The sequence below is a fragment of the Talaromyces proteolyticus genome (genome assembly GCF_021365285.1).
Source record: "Talaromyces proteolyticus strain PMI_201 chromosome Unknown BGW36scaffold_11, whole genome shotgun sequence".
Lineage (NCBI taxonomy): Eukaryota > Fungi > Ascomycota > Eurotiomycetes > Eurotiales > Trichocomaceae > Talaromyces > Talaromyces proteolyticus.
The window spans coordinates 1,830,778-1,848,431 of record NW_025764287.1 but is presented as its reverse complement, the minus strand read 5'-3'; the positions used below and the strand labels follow the sequence as shown (position 1 = coordinate 1,848,431).

Here is a 17,654-nt window from a genome sequence, read left to right as displayed (position 1 = left end):
ACAGCCGTAGGTCTCCGGTTTCGAGGGCATCAGGCAATATCCAGTAAGCCAGACATCCAGCTAGGAGCTCTCCCTGTGCCGCAGCTGCGGTAAGGATCTCTATCTTCCCTAGGCTGGTGTAGGCCCTGTATCCCCAGGTTTGGTTTTCCCAATCTACGTCTGGGTTGGCGGCCCGAAGCCACGGCATACCTAGGATAACGTCATACCCGTCTATGTTCACCGCATTCAGCGAACATCCGGTAGTCCTGGGTAGCCCTTCGGTATCTACAGCCTTGACGTCTACGTTATGCTGGCCATAGGACCGGATCCGGTGCCCGTCAGCAGCCTTAACCCTTCGGGGTGTCTTATTTGAGTACATCCCGAACCTCTCTACAAGGGTTTGGTCTATAAAACTGCCCTGAGCGCCACTATCAATGAGCGCCCGGAGTGGGGGAGCCCCTGGTATGCCAGGGAGCTCTACCATTGCAACTAGTAGTTGTTCCTGCTGCAGGTTCTTCTCCGGTGCAATATCAGGTTCAATCCCCAGTGCAGCTGCTGCACCCAACAGCCGGGGCTTCAGTTTTTTGACTTGTCCGTACCTCTCTGGCCTGCTTCGACCTTCGGCTTGGGACAGTCGCTGGCAAAGTGCCCGGGTTGGCCACAATTGAAACAGTTTCGACTGTTCATGTGATTTCTATCTCGGTCTCGGCTCATGCCGGACCTATGGGATCCTCCTCTCGGAGGTCCTGGGTTCGTTCGGGGCCCTCGTCCCCTGTACCCTGGCCGCTCCCTTGAGCTGTCATCCCCTCTAGATCCCCTTACAGGGCCTTTGGGCTTTCGTCGTCTGTCGGCCTTAGCCTTCTGACGTTCGGGCATGGTATCTTCTACCTTCTGCAGGAATGCTATCATTCCTTCGTAGTGTTTCGGCTTCTCCGGGTACTTCTGGGCCTCTGCCTGTATGCTCCGGAGAACCTTGACGCTCAATTGTTTCATCCGCTGCTCCTCCGTATATTGGAGGTCCATCTGTTCCTCCAGCGTCCGAAGGAACTGGGCGAACTCATATACGGACTGTTCTTCTCGTTGCTTCGCGTCGGTATATCGGCGTAGGGCATCGGTTCGGAGGAGTTCGGGGTCATTAAAGATTCGACGGAGATGGCCCTTGAAGTCATCCCAGCTCACATTAACCGCACCCCCGCGTTCCTTCTGGAATAGGGAGTACTGCAGGAACTGGGGTTGATCTAGGTTGTCCGATGCTTCGCCAATCTTATGCTCTGGATATGTGTTATACCACTCCGAATATCTCCCGAACCAGGATTCGGCTCTCCCGACGAACATCTCGTACTCGTTATAGCTTCTTCCGCTGTAGGGGTGGTCTAGTTTGAACCTCGGGGGACGTTTCTCCCCCAGTGTTTCGGTTCGGGGACGCTTTTCCCCCACACCCGCACCTTTGGAGGTGGGGTCTCGGATTCGGTTTTGATTCTGCAGTATATTCTGCCTCAGTTCCGCCATTCGGGCTTGCCGCCCTAGGCGTTCGTTGGCCATTTCCAACTCGGAGAGAGTCATAGAGTTCAACTGCTCCTCGGTAAGTTGGGTGTAGGCCTCGCTTGTGGCCGCCGGTTCGGAACTATGTCCCTGGTGTTCCCCCTGTGGCATTTCCACGAGCTCATCAGTATCTCTGGATTCGCGTTGGGGCGTTGTCCCCTTTGACTCGCTCGGGAGTTGCTCAGGGGCAGCGGCCACCGGCGTGCTTCTGGTGGTGACCATTTCCGAACGATCGCTAACCTTCCACCCTGAGGTTTGGAGCAATCAGAATGCGAGGCGGTTACTGGAAAGCAGGCAAACGTTGGGATTTATTGGTCGAACGTAGGGCTCGGTTAGATACAGACTGATTGCTGACCTGCGGCATATGTGGCCGCAGGTGCGGATTATATAGTGTCTCGGCTAGCTAGTGCCTTGGCAGCGGCGCTGTGAGGTCCTCCGAAGGTGCCTCAGAGGCGCCGAAGGGTTATAGACCTCTTATAACATGTAGGGCCTCACAATTATTTATAATTTAAAGATATATTGATATATATTTTTTATAAATTAGATTTATTAAATATTTTAAATTTTATAGATTATTATAAGTTTTTTATTAATAACTCTATAGAGTTATTTAAACTTAACAATAAAGTATTTATAATTTATAAATATTAAAATTATCTTTAAATTTTTTTATTTGATACTTATTTTAAGCTAGTTTTTAATATATAATATAAACTATTTTATAATATCTTTAGTTAGAAAGTTAGATATTATTAATATTTTTATTTCTTTAATATTGATTTTTATAATATTATTAAAGAAATAGATTCTTATTTAAATAAAGAATATATTAAGTATTCTAAACTTTTTTAAGAATAATTCTATTTTATTAATCTTTAATTCTTAATTTAAATTATTAATTTATTATTAGACTATAATATTTTTAAATTTAATAATTTTAATAAAAGTATCTTTAAGCTTAATTATTAAAATTTATTTAATTTTATTAAAAGATAAATAATTATTATTTATTATTATTAGAGGTGATATTATTTATTTATAATTTTTTAAATATTATAAAAGTCTTTTATTATTAAAAGTTATTAATAATTTATTTTAAGATTAAGAATCTTAGAGGATATTTTATTAATATAAAATATAAGAGTTGTATAAGATTAATATTAAAAGATTATTTATTAAGAATAATAGTAATAATAAGAAATTTATTAAGTATTAAATAATAGTATATTATTTGATATAAAGATAAAAGATAATTAATTAAATATATAATATTAAATGAGTGTCTATATATATTAAAAGATATTAAAATTATACTTTAATATTTAGAATTATTACTTTATTATATAGAAGCTATACTTCTATATATTAAAGTTTTACTTTATTAGATTACATGTTTAGTATATACTAAAATAAAGTATTAATATATAATATCTAATTATATTATATAATAATTATGATCATTATTATTTTCTAAGCAGTTTCTATTTAGTGTCTATTTTTTATATTTATTTTATGTATATATGGTATATATATTTAATCTTATTGAGTGCTTATGTAATAGTGTCTGCTATAATATTCATTGGCTGTGACTTATTGATTCTTGTGACAACTATATATATAGTATAGTATAGATGTTATATTTAACCTCTAAAACTCTATAGATTAAAGTCTAGTTCTATATAATAGTAATAGTATAAAAACTAGCTAGAATAAATTAATAAAAACTATTACTACTATTAATAATAAAAAATCATTTTTTATAATATAATTAAACTATTAGATAATTATTAATTCTAAGAATTTAATAATTATAGCTTTTATTTTTTTTATATAATATAATAATTATTAAATATTATAAATAAATAAAATTAAAGTTTATCTTAATATAGATATTATAAATTTTATAAAAAGTATTTAAAGCTTTTAAAGATTATATAATCTTATATTATAAAAAATTTAGAATATTATTTTCTTTTAAAGTTTTATTAACTAAGATAATATAGACTTTAATTTTAATTTTATATTATTTAATATAAAGTAAATCTAATTATTTTAGATAGTTGGAGTTTAAGATATTATTAAGATTAATTAAAGATATTATTAAGAAGAATATATATTAGAATAAGATTATTTTAGTTTTTATAATTTTAATAATCTTTTTATTTAATCTATAAAGAATTAATAAAAATTTTATTTTATAGTTAATTAAATCCTTTAATTAGGCTGTCATTTGGTTCGGTTCTGATCCTGAGTTTCTGGACCAAACCCAAAAATGGATTAATTCAGTTTGATTCTTAATATTGAAACTAAAATTAAAAAAAATTATATTAATAAAGAATTATTAATTATAATTAATTTAACTTAAATTTAATCTAGTTTTTACTTAAATAACCAAACTATATAAAAGAATTTTTAATTATATTTAAATTTTATCTTTAAAAATATATTAAAATCTCTTTAAATTTTAATAAAATAGATAGATAAATAATATAAAAATTAGAATTAATTATTTAAATTATAATTTAAATATTAAGAATTTATTATAATATTTATAAAAATATTTAAAATAAAGTCCTAATTCAAAAAAATAAGAATTTAATTTATAAAAAGTTATTTTAAAAACAATTATATAATTAATAATAATTATAAAGAATTAAGATTAATTCTAAATTTATTAATATTACTAATAGAAATCTATTAATATTTAGATATTTAGATAAAATTGAATTAAAAATCCAAATTAAATTAGATCTAAATAGATTTTAAAAAAACTATATAGTTCTAGACTTAATAAATTGAATCACTTCAGTTTACTGTATATAGGATTAGAACCAGACCATTCGGGTTTCAGTTCGGGTTTGGTTCGGTCCGAAATGAACCAAATGACAGCCTATATCTAATATTAGATTTTAAAAATATATTAAATTTAATATTACAATTTTATAAAATATATTTAAATAAATTAGAATTTTTAGAATAATTATAAATAATAAATTCTTTAAGAATTATTTTAAAAATAATCTAATATATATAAAACACTGAAATTAAATAACTAAAAGCAGTCATATCTCTTTTAGAGAGATAATATAACAGCTAACTTAGTATCTTAAATATTTTTATTAATTAAGATAGCTAGAGTTAGAATTAGTGTAATATATGTTATATAATACATGCTTCACACCAGTTATCTATCTATAATGTGTGTAACTGTATATAATTCTTTCCTTACACTTAGAATTCTCATTCAATGATACCATAAATCCCTATTTATGCCGATCGTAACATGTAGGGAGATGAGAGATCTTCTGCAGAAATATATAGTAGTAGTAGTAGTAGTAGTAGTAGATTTCATTGACCTGATATAGCTGGCTTCTATACTATCGCTGCTATACAGAGTTGTGTTCTAATCTGTAGAGAGAGTAAACATAATATAGTTATATAGTGGTATAGCTTAAAACGATATACTATAAGAAGATAAAATAAATTAATTAATATAAATAATATAAATAATATAAATAAATAGAATATATAAAAATCTAAATAATATAAATAGTTAATAATTTATATAATATTTATTTTTATTATATCTAATTAATGCGCTATATATGCTCAGTTTATATAATATTGATTGAATATCTTATTTTAGTTTAATCTATCTAGTTTAAGTCTATATTTATATATCTCTTTAAATTATTCTTTACTAGACCTTACTTTGCATTGCTTTTATCTTAGATAAGATATTAATATTATTATTAGTCTTTATTAATTATAGACTGATTTAATATATTAATATTCTTAATTAAGGGTCTTAGCTATCATTTTAATTTTATTAAATTATATATTAAATACTTTAAAGTTAATTATTCTAAATTAGTTTAGTATATTTATATTAATTATAAATTATATAATAATAATTACTATCTTTTTTTATTAATTATTTTACTAAATTTATTAATTAAATAATTATTTTAAATTTAATATTATATTGTTATATATTTATATATATATTAAAAATAAAATATAATAATATATTTTAAAGATTAATTATTAAGATTATATAGATATAGAGATAAGTTTTAATACTTAATCTATTATAAATAATGATTTAAATCAACTCGCTTAATATATAATTAAATTAATATCAATATAATTATTTTATATAGACTATTTTAATATCTTAATATCTTTTTAATTAGAATATTAAGTAATTTATATATTAGAATCTTTATTTTATCTCTTTTCTATTCTTATTTTTATAAGTTCTTTATTAATTACTAAATTTAATATTTAATAGCTGATATTAGCTAGTATTATTTTAATATAAAATTAATATTAGTATTAATATAAATAAATTAAATAGATTATTTAATAATTTTTTATATAATATACTTAGCTATTTAGTCTATTATTTTATTATCTTAAATATCTTTATATTTAGAGATTTATTAAAATATAATTAGAATATCTTTATATATATATTTATTAAGTAAATCTTAATAGCTTTATATAAAGACTTATTCTAAGACTATATCTAAACTAGTGAGTATTTTAAGAGTGATTTAACTTTTTAAAAAAATAATCATTCCCTTTTTAATATATATTTCTTAATTAAATATTTTATTATAATATAAGACTATTTATAGATTAAATTTATTATTACATATTTTAGTAGTATATATAGTTAAAGTATCTTTAATACTAAGATATACTAAATATTGCTTCTTAATCTGAAAATATATTATTATTAATCTAATTTAACCCTTATAACCGCTGCTATATGAGTAGATTAATAAAAGGGAGTCTTATATGTATTGAATGATATTATATACTTCAATTGCTTTCTATCAATCTTCCTCAATAATTACTCTTAAGAGTGCCTGCCATGGCGCCCAGATGAATGCTTGCCGACTCTCCCAAATGCCTGGTACGCTGTCAGGGGGAGCCAGCAGGCATCCGCCCTTTTGCAGAAATATATCTCTTGCCAGAATCGTCCTGCCAAACCGTAACATTATCAACCATTCTGTTGGCGACTTAGTTGCTGAATAACCCTTGTTACAGATCTGTATTTTGATAATATCACTTGCCTTAAGTGGGCTAGTTCTTGATGCCTTATTAGAAGCAGATTTGAAGCTAAATCACAACTTTTCAGAATTAATGATAGAGTAAAGAAAGCTAAAACCATAGGCTTTTATAATCTCAGCTATAGCTTCTATAGTTTGTATACTTCGGCATTATCTTATTGATAAGATAGCTTTTGACTCCATAAAGATGATTATATTTGTCCCTCTTGTTATGCCCATGTCATGGCATAATACATGAACTATAATACTCATCTCACAGCCTTCTTAATGTCCAGCCCGGCGCGGCAATGTCCAGATTGACCTGACCATTATCACTATCGCCAATCATAAATCCCCCAAAGAAGATTTGTTTCAAGAGATTCTTCGTAGAAGTATCGAACGACAGAGACTAGATTAGATGAATCACGGTGAGTATTCTATTACCTTTCTTTAAAATCCGTAGTTAGTATATTGACCGATGAAACAAGTGAAAGAGAACAGGAGAGTGAGGAGTGATTATACCCAATAGGTTCGAGGCCTTTGAAGGTATAAGAGCCTTTTTTGTAGTTGTCTTAATTAACATAGCTTTGGTGTATATATGTTGATTTGATCTTGAGGGGCTTAAACCTAGCAGCAATCTCAAACTGTTTTTTAATGACTTCGAAAATTTTCAAAATGCTGATAAGCTTGGCGAGTAGTGGTGGCTTGTTGAGCTTAAGGCATAAGAAGATTAGAAAGTCAGACAGAGAAGCTCAAGGAAGAGGCTCACTTCAGCAAAGTGCCAGTTGTCAAAATTTCCTATGGTGCCGCGCCACTTGGGGTTGGGCTTCAGAAATGGTTATTGGTTTTTTTCCTCTAAGGCTAGATAAGCCGTACTCACTTGTTACACAATGTGGAGTTTCCACCTCTTGCTTCCCAGCTTAAGTTGCTAGAAAAATCTTGTTTATTAGTTTTGTTATTATTATTATCTCAATTGGAACCATTCCCTTTAGTAAAGACAGATCTATAGGTTTCTAAGAAAGACGCATCTATGGCAATTTTGAGCAAGTTTTTATACTCCTCTTGACTTTTTTTAGTTTTAGATTTAAGATAAGATATAGATGTGAGTTTGCTACTAAATATAATTTTGTATAAGAAGATATTGCTGGGTAGAATGTCAACCAGTAAATGTCTGTTAATAGGAAGGCAGACGCATAGAGAGACCATGTTTTTTTATTAAAGTCTTTAAGGGACTTCTTACCTTTAATCTTAGCGATGGTTTTTTGGGGGATTTTAGATGTAAGTTTAAGAGAATTTGCGTCCAATAAGACAGTTATTTGAGGGGGCTGAGATAAGTTTAGTAGATTGATTTAACTGTAGAAACGACCCATCTATATACGAAATATGAAGGTTGTGGGTTTTCTTAGCATTTGTTGTGATTTCTCTTTCATTATGACTCTTGGAGAATCTGTCCTTGGTGATCTCTGAAATATCTTAGAATCTATTGCTTCTAGTAATTGCTGTGAGTATAGGGTATATTTAATTAAATTAATATTATACCTATATAGAGGTTTTAACTGATGTATTAAAGAATGAGCTTTTAGTTAGTATTATTGTAGTTTATTTTGGGTCTCTACAACACTAATATACGAGGCGTCATTAACTTGAAATATTGGGATGTGGAAGGAGACCTGGCATATCAGTACAGTGACAGTATATTTTGAAATGAATGGACACACACTTGATGTTTTATTGCTTGTTTTTGCGCTTCCTCCAGTCGCTTTTTGGGTAGGTGCGGCGACACTCATAGTTCTTTCACTTTGAATGCTGTTAATGCAAAATTTTAATGCAAAATTAGTATACGCCGTCGATAATGTGGAAGAAGTAGTCTTTACTGCTACAAGGGGTTCTCTCCACACCAGACGGTATCTTGAGTTCCTTTATGATTTTCATCCCCTTGTCATTTTTCTCCTTGGACGAGAGGTGTTCTGCTCGGAGATATTTTAGAGCTGGCGCCTTCTCGTGGATATTAACAATTAAAATGTACTCATTAGCCATGTACTGATTCTCCAGCCAGCCACTTTCAGGTCTGCTCAGTAACGAGAACAGTATGGATTTAGAATAAAGCGACCCGGTGACAAGCTCCCTGTGAACTTGGGCTTGCAGATCTAATTTTCCATATCTCATATGTACAGCCCAGCCAGCCATCTGAACCCTTCTTCATTAGTCTTGGTTGCTCTCTGTCCGATTCTTGTAGTATAAATTGTTCTACCCTTTGCTTGGCCTGATATGCTTTGATATACTGCATTAATATGAGACTTCTATTGACTGTCATTATCTTTTTGGCTGTTGTGACTGCGACTCAAGTTGTCCTTCAACTTTTGGCCATTGAGGAACTAGCAATTAATATGACTAAGATATTAGAGACCCATATCTTAGTGTATATTCTTGTCCGGCAGTTAGTAAGATAAAAGAGTATGGTTGTATAGGAAAGTACACGTACAATAATAATGCTGCTAGAAAGACCGCTGAAGTGGCTTTTTCTATAGGAGAGAAAAGAAAGGGGAATTCATGTTTTTTTGGAGCAAAAGGTTTGTATATAATCACTTTGACTGGTTCGTTTTACTGATAGCTGAATAGGGGTGGACTGTCTAAAGAAATACAGCAATCATGATACATTCAAGTTTGAAGATTGTGACTCGAAAAACCCAGACAGAAAACTCTGAGTTTTCGCTCTTTCCAAAAGCCTAGTAGCCTGAGATAGACCAGAAGAGCGATCGCACTGTTCTTATGTTTGAGGGCCTAGGAATTACGCAAGATATTGCCATCTAGCAGTGTGATCTGGCTTAATGCTATCTTAGTCGTGAGATCAGTAAAAATTACGATGTGGAGTATGTTATTTGTCTTCATGCATGGTTATTCTAAGTAGTTAATGTCTGCTAATCTCTCTGCCATATAGGATTTGCGGTGCAGTACGTCACTCCATGCTGTGCTATACGAAAAAGGAAGAATTTATAGAATGCATGAGAAGCAACAATTAGATGCATGGTAATGGGTACCTACTTGTGGCTATTTACACATACAGCCAATGTACGGGGATCAAATCTGGTATCGTTTATTAGAGATCAGTTTGATGTTATTGATTTCTATATACTTACGTTACATTGTAACAACTCGACTTGACAGCTTGAAAACCAGAAGATTCCAATGATCCTTAACGTTTGTAGTCTTAATACATGACTCATATATCCCGCGCTATGGTTTGCAAAAAATACTAAATCAAGGCAGGTAACTTGATCTGTCACTTTGATATGCGACAATGATCTGAGTGTGCTATAAATCGTGCTTTAAACCGATCGAAGAAAGAGTAGGAATTGAAGACAGGTGAGTAATAACCTGTAGAAGGAATGATTGCCAGAAAAAGTAGTTGCCCAAATTAATAAGTTTTAACAACTATAATGTTAATATCAGATCCTAACATGGAGCTGGTTGTACAGCAGATCGTATCAGCCTAAGGAAGAAAATATACCACATATTGGGGTCGAAATTCCATTGCATTTCATGCCAGCTGATAAAGGAGCTCATCTAGATACTGAGCTGTGCAGTGGTGGATTGCATGATGTATTTTATATATACCGCCAGCACCGCAATACCTCTCTACTACCTCCACACTGCAACCAATGTAGCTGTAGTAGATAAATTCCTCCTATCCTCGCAAAACAGAGTATTACCAACTAGACGCAAAACGCCTCAACGAAGCATCCGAAGGCGATATGTTTGAAAATTACTTACAGTTCGGGTTTGAGAATTGAAATTAGTTAGCTCCAGATAGGGTTGAAGAAATCCGTGCTCTGGATTCGTGAGACTAAGTCATTTGGCTTTCCCTACAATAAAGTTGTTAGCACACGAACGACTTGGGCGAATTTTAATATCATAGGAATCTGGGAAAAGAGATGGACAAGGAACTGGAAGAGAGCCTACCTCGTTCTTGACAACCATTTTCAGCGTGCTCTGAGAGAAGGCGGATCTGTTCGTGTGCCCCAAGAAACATAATTAGTATAACCACCCCTGTGAATAAGGGAGATGTTAACTCTTGTCTAAATGTTCCATGTGCAACTATTTTCATGATTATCTAGCAATGGTTAGCGACTGTCTTCTTAATGTTTAGAAATGGGGGGTGGCAAAGTATAGATATGCTCTAGCAGGCTCGTCCTAGTCCTGCTATTACATATTAGGCATAATAGAAAATCCTTCATTCAACCTTACCCAGGATCCAAGAAGTTAAAAGGCAAAGGGTAATACCATTATGTCGAGATTCTAATACCCGTTCTTTCCTCTTCTCACTCCCTATTCATTTATAACACAGTTTTTGCTTCGCGTCAACATACCATCAGTGGTCTATATCTTGCCTTAGATCTTGCTACAACCTTTATCATGTTTCCAATACTGATACATCGAGACCCAGACATTCTTTGCTGTAGAATTGTATTTAGTAGTCTATCTTTCATACATGTAGATATGATCTATTCGTAAGATGTCTTTCTATATACCACAAAAATCCAGAGCGAACGTCGCTCTTTTCAGATGAATAATACGGAAATAATGCAGAACATCACAGTTCTGACGCAATTTCTAGTTTGTCTGGCTCCACGAGCCCTTCTCAGCATCCTTGTTGGCGTGATCTTCAAGTCGATCAGCTTCGAAGTCGGCATTGTCTTCGCTACCTGATGATTTGCCCTGAGCGTCCGGTGGACCGAAGCCATACTGGATGGCAACACGCTCAACGTCCTCGTCAGAAAGGAAGGGAAGGTCCTGGGCAGCCTTCACATAGCTGATATTCTCAGCGTAACCCTTGGCGAAGATGATATCAATTTCCTCGAGAGATCGGCCCGCTGTCTCTGGGTAGAAAAAGTAGATAACTGGTATGAAACAGGCGTTGACGACAGCAAAGAAAAGATAAGTTCCCCAGCTGATACCTGAAATCATAATGGGCGTAACCATAACAATGAGGAAGTTGAACAACCAATTGGTGCAAGTTGACAAAGCGTTGGCCTTAGCACGGGTCTTGATAGGAGATATCTCAGCTGGGTAGAGCCATGGCAAAGGCAACCAAGTGGCGCCGAAGCTGGCAATGTATGTGAACAGACCGACAGCAGCACCCTTTGCAGCAGACGGGGTTCCGGGAATCAAGCAAGCAAAAGTAAGCACCATGGACAATCCTTGGCCAACGGTTCCCCACAAGAAGAGCTTGCGTCTTCCGACACGCTCGATCAAAAACCATGAGAAAGTGGCAAAGATGGAGTAAACAATCATGTTCACTCCACCCAAAAGCATGGACATAGTGTGGTCTTCATGGATGGAGGTTTCGAAAAGAATAGGGAAGTAGTAAATGACAGCATTGCAACCACCAATCTGCTGCATGAACTGTGAAGAAGCACCCAGCAACATACGGCGGAAATGTTGGGTCTTTCCACCGGTGAAGACAGCAGACATAGGAGTAGACTTTCCTGACTGGCCAGAACTATACGACCATTAGATTCGAGTAAGAAAATGCAAATTATAATGACTTACGCTCGGATTGAGTCCAAAACAAGTGTCTTTTGCAGCTGAACAGCATGGCTGTTGATCTCGTCATCAAGAAGAGCTGCGATAACGCTTTCACCTTCTTCATATCTCTCCCTGACGAAAAGCCATCTAGGTGACTCCGGCAGGAACATCATGCCGACGATGATAATCAGACCGAAGAAGATTTGGAAAGCGATTGGAAACCGCCAAGAGAGATCATCAGAGCCGTATGAAGCACCGAAATCGATCCAGTAGGCGATAAGGGTTCCGAAGGCAATGACACCACCTTCGATACAGATCAACAGACCACGGTTGGTAGTCCGGGAGCACTCTGCTTGGTAAGTGGGAATGGTAGAGGTGTTGATACCGTTGCCAACACCAGTGACGACACGCCCAACAATGAACTGGGCAAGGGGAACGTGTCCAGGATATGAAGTGACCTGGATAACAACACCCAAAATCATAATGGAAGCACCCAGCATAACGGATTTACGACGACCAAGCCAGTCACCAAACCAGAGAATGAACATGGCACCAAAAAGACAACCTGGACAGATGATTAGCACTAGATCGAGAAATGAATCCCATGAAGTAACATACCAATTTCATAAATAGCGGTAACAGTTCCCTGCATGGTAGTGTTGTCCTTGGTGGCAGTGAAGACATCATTGAAGGGTGTGGCACTGATGATACCACTCATGACACCCTCTGAGATATGGACAGTTAGCAACCAGAGTGAGCGGCATCAGGATCAAGATACATACGGTCATAACCGAAAAGTAGAAAGCCCATGGTCGCAATGGTCGAGATCGACCAGGACAGCTTCTTGCCGGACATGCCGGCAAATTGGGGGACGGCCATTTTCAGGTGGTTGAAGAAATGCACTTATCACTCTGTTCGGGCCTTGGGATGGGATGGGTTGGGTTCCAAGGAGCCAGCCTCGGGGAGAAGGGGGATTTAGTCACACCGTTGGACTAGCAATAGTGTGCGCATCGAAGAAGCACACTAAAAGCAAAGGGAAGGGTAAGATACAGTAGTTTTCTGCTTGAAGTGACAGAACAACAGAAAAACCGGGATGAAACTGCGGGGGAAAGACGTGCGCTTTATAAGCTTGTGGCAGTCTCTTGGATGCTGGGGTTTGAAGGGGACGGGTGAATTCCCCACCGAATCTGGCATTGAGCCGGTAAGGCACAGGCACATGGGAAAAACACTGGAAAAGTCTTTTAAAATCGCTTTGCCGACCATACAGAGGCCGGGGAGGTGCAGTGGGCTGGAGTGGAGAGTGAGGATGTAACATGAGCATTCCTGAATGACAAGCATGTGCTTTTGCGGTGGAGCAGAAGTTGGGTACTTCATGATTGGCGAGGCGGCAGGCGCGTGCATTGATTTGCGGGCGGTCGTTCACGGTATGCCAGTCGTAGTAAGAAGGTGCTGGCCCTAGCTGCTGGTCACTGCGGGTAGCATGCAGCCCTCTACGTAAGCGGAGAAGGGGTCGCGCTCAGGGCTCTTCTCCGGACGCCTCCCATTCAGCCAACGCCGTGTCGGGGGATGCCGGGGTGTTCATTGGCTGTCCGCCCGTACCTACGGGGCAGCCTACGCCAATGGCCGCGCAGAGTCGCCAGCCTTGTGCGGGGCGCCGAGGAGGGATCGTCTCCGTGGCGCCGGCGCCATTTACGTATTCGTCTACCTGTGGAGAATATACTTCGATCTGCGGCGCAGACGATTGGCTGGACGGGTGGGAAAATTCTGATCCCCTGCTCCGGGCTAGGCTTACCCCGACGAGAACACGGCGCAATCCCGATTTATAACTAGCCTCCCTTCGGCCCGACAACGGATGTCAATGTAATGATATCCTCGAGGTGCTACGAAGAGCATCATTTTGCATGGCCATTTCAGGCTTGGAGAAGCGCGGCACTGCACTGCAGTGCCGCTGCGGCTCTGGTAGCGTAGTATTCTGTGCCTGATCGTCTCCATCGTCTCCATAGTCTCCGTTCTTCTCCTGGCGAAGTCGGGAGAAATGATAAGTGGAGCGCATGGCGTCTTCTATCCATCCTATCCCATGGTTTATCTACCGGCCCACTCGAGATGGGCACTTGCTTATTTGCGCATCCCACATCGTTGGGATTGATGCGGTTATTATTCGGGTTGATCGGGTAATGTTTCGGAAACTGGATACCGACTGGCAATCATTGCCACAAGCATTGTCTCGCAGCAAGAGTGCATATTACATAGTCACTCACATAGTAAATTACACAGTACACAACATGCTGCGAGGTATCCACACAATAATGATGGATCGGTCCCTTGAGTGATAGATATTTAGTAGATCTGAATGCAAAGTCATACAGTAGATCTCAAGGTCTCGGAGATGAACGTTGATATTACTTATCTCGTCCCGAAATAATTACTATATTAGTACCTACCAAAAGTAGAGCACTAGCAACCAACTAGTGCTTGCTGCTACTACTACTCGTGGGCGTTGGCAATTATTTATTGTTGGCGAAATGTAAGGAGTGATTGACTCTTCGGCTTCCTAACACTCGTAGTTCCAACAAATCCTGTCGTGAATCAGGTAGAAGCCCCCATGTACATATATTTAGACTATCTATACTGGTGTAACGAGAAGAATTAGCGGGATACCGATGGTCTTCAGCGAAGGAGAGGGAGTAATTAAGGCTTTGTATTTACATTGTGAATCGGGCCGAACAATAGGCGATGACCTCATACACCCGAAAAGCGTGAAGCGGGCGCTTTAGTAACATATATTAATTACTTCGTTATTATTAATTGCTCGTGATCCCACGTTTTTATGCCAGTTCGTATATTAATGTTATTAGTCCACAAAGCAAACCATGCGCGTGTCCACTTTTATAAACCACTCATAATTGCCAGCTTCGGGCAGACACGACTTCAACAGTCCACCTCATAGAGCGGACTGAGCAGCACACATTGCATAATTAATAAGAGACCATGTGGCAGAGACCCATAGGCCACGAGATGTCAACACAAAGAGGTGAGGTGGAGTCCTCTTGAGATAGTTCCACGGAATATATCCCCCTTCAGGTTGAAACACATGGGAGGTGATGGAGGTCCAAGGAGGAAAAGAGAGGGGCGAGTCATGCAAATATACGTGGAGAATGATTGGCTACAGGGCTGGGAGGCTAAGAATGGTGTTAGACGGTGCGTAAATTAGTTTCTCAACGAGGTCATCGTACATGATGAGGGAATGTTGTGTATCCACTTTTCGAAACGCGGGCGGGGGCGATATCAGAGGGGGGTGATCAGAGGGAGCTTGGAGGGGGAAGGCCAATTGGCCAAATCAAATGTTTTCTGGTAGGTAGTATATACACAGGTGCCACAAAGGCCACAATTGACTCCGAACTAGGAGAATCACTTTACGTTTGAATTGTCACGTTTCTGCGGTTAACAGCTTCTTCAGGATGAAACCCGAAGACAAGCCTATAGAGATCACGTAACCAGGTATACTGGCCATTCTGAGACATGGATTGAACAGCTCTTGCAACATCGACTGCGCCTGCAAGGCCAGGTATGCCAATTACCTTGAACGAGGCGTCACTTATAACGAGTTTCTTGTACTGATCAAGTAGTGCAGTTTGCCATGGCATTGGGCCGAACGAATCAGATGAAAGTGATTTTGCAAATGATGCAAGGTTCTGAGAGCCTCCTCTCTGATAGCCACTATTCAAAGCTGCCTTGGTGATGAGCAGCTTCAAGCGCAAAAGGTTCGGGTCTTCAGCGGGCGTAATGACAGTGTTTGTTGATGATGTTTGTTCGGATGAGCGGGATCTTCCAGAGAGAGTTGAAGAGTTGGACGACCATTTCGTCTGGCTCCCTGGACCTTGTGCATGTCCCAGCACAAGAATATTGGGAATAGGTGCTTCGTCCGGCGAGATCGTTGCTGTGTCTTCAAAGATTGTAGTTGGAGTTTCTGGGTTGGTCTGTTGGTGGTGAGAAATTTCAGCTGCTTCAGCAGCAGACTCCTTGGCTTGCTGAAAAGCTTGAGAAAAAGTTGTCTGGCTAGGCCGCGGTGTTCCTCGGTCCGGCCTAATCTGCGTCCAGCCCTCTCGGAAGAGATCGCAAAGTTCCCAGCAGGCTTGCACAGCAGACCCTAGGAGCTCCTCGTCTGGCTTCTTGCCCTCACGCTTGCTCTGCCGTATGCTGAAAAGCATCTCGGCCAATGACCAACAAGCATGAAGCAACGAATCTGTTTCTTCTGCCAGGTGCATGCGCTGTTTCATGAGACGATGACATAATGTGATGTAGAAATCAAGGGTACGTTCACGGAACACTCCGGGCAGTTCACGGTCACTGGAATTATAAAGGTGATTATTGAGTTCAAAGCTGACCCGCAATACAGAGTCCGCATCCTCGTTATCTCTCGCCCGAACCTCAAATAAAGCCTGGCAGAACTCGCGGCACAGGTCCAATGTAGGATCTATTTGGGATGCATAGTCGTCATCGCGGCATTCGTATAGTCTTTGGCATAACTTCCAACATGATTTCCAGGCGACTTCTTGCATATCACCTTTGCTCGCCGAGTTAAACAGTCTTTCACGGTGATTATGGCTGAGCGTCGCCAGGGTGTTGCAAAGCGTCCAACACTCGGCGAGTGCAGTCCACAGAGCAGCAATTTCGTTTCGGTGAGCCTGGATATTCTTCAAAGGGGTGACGCTCTCCACCAGCCTGTCAACGTCCCTTCCTGCTATCGAATCGACATCCGCGCTTTCAGGGATATCTAAAGAAAATTAGATCCTGACGTGTCTTTGATAGATATGTGATATGTGCACGCATTACCTTCAAGATTTGTGGAATGAGGGCGTCGGCCGAACTCCTCAATTTCTTGTCGCGTTTGTGCACGGGGGGTTGCTCGATCAGACCAATCTTTCACTGGTGGAATCGTTGTTGTCAACGGAGGGGGTGATACGGGGCTATTGAATGATTTCTAATACATGTTACTATAGGTTTGCCAGCAATAAAAAATAGGTGCTAACCTTCCCAAGCTTCTGCGCTTGCTCTTGTGTTTCGCTCGGTTTCGTATCTATCGTAACAGAGTCACGTTTTTCTTCTTTATCGTGATGGGCTTGATTAGACGTCGGTTTCTGAGCAAACATTAGCTCCTATGACTATATTTTTTTTGGACTGAGGACTCCCGACTCCCACGAAATGGCCGAATCCAGGTGGCGCGTGGATGACAGACTGCGGTGCATCATCCTCGTCGGACCGGGCCGTGAAACCACCAGACTGGACACCAATAGTTTGGATCTGCATAATACATCAGCGCGTTTTGTTTGGGTTGCTTCTACAATTGTTACTTACACTAAGTTCCGATTGGAGGATGCTCGATATATGCCTTTTTCTAGAGTTTGGAGCGGAAGTCAATGCCGTATTGGAGACGTGCTCTCCGGATTGGTCGATCTCGGATGTATTCGACTCCTGACTTTCAGACGAGGTCTCCGCATCGGTTGATATTGTCTGGTCTCCTGTCGAAGACGGGGCTGGCGCAGCATG

The 17,654-nt window shown here is 38.4% G+C and overlaps 2 protein-coding genes across 2 annotated transcripts; both read right to left on the bottom strand.

Moving 5' to 3' along the window:
• Positions 1-11,192: 11,192 nt before the first annotated feature.
• BGW36DRAFT_431657 (hexose carrier protein) lies at positions 11,193-12,986 on the bottom strand (the record flags this gene model as incomplete). Its single annotated transcript, XM_046221015.1, has 4 exons — positions 11,193-12,081; positions 12,132-12,672; positions 12,726-12,833; positions 12,890-12,986. The coding sequence occupies 4 exons, from the start codon at positions 12,984-12,986 to the stop codon at positions 11,193-11,195; spliced, it is 1,635 nt and encodes a 544-aa protein (XP_046068445.1).
• A 2,534-nt stretch (positions 12,987-15,520) lies between these two features.
• On the bottom strand, positions 15,521-17,414 carry BGW36DRAFT_304288 (uncharacterized protein; the record flags this gene model as incomplete). Its single annotated transcript, XM_046211955.1, has 4 exons — positions 15,521-16,881; positions 16,941-17,088; positions 17,138-17,245; positions 17,301-17,414. 4 exons carry the CDS (start codon positions 17,412-17,414, stop codon positions 15,521-15,523), a joined length of 1,731 nt encoding a protein of 576 aa, XP_046068444.1.
• Positions 17,415-17,654: the final 240 nt, after the last annotated feature.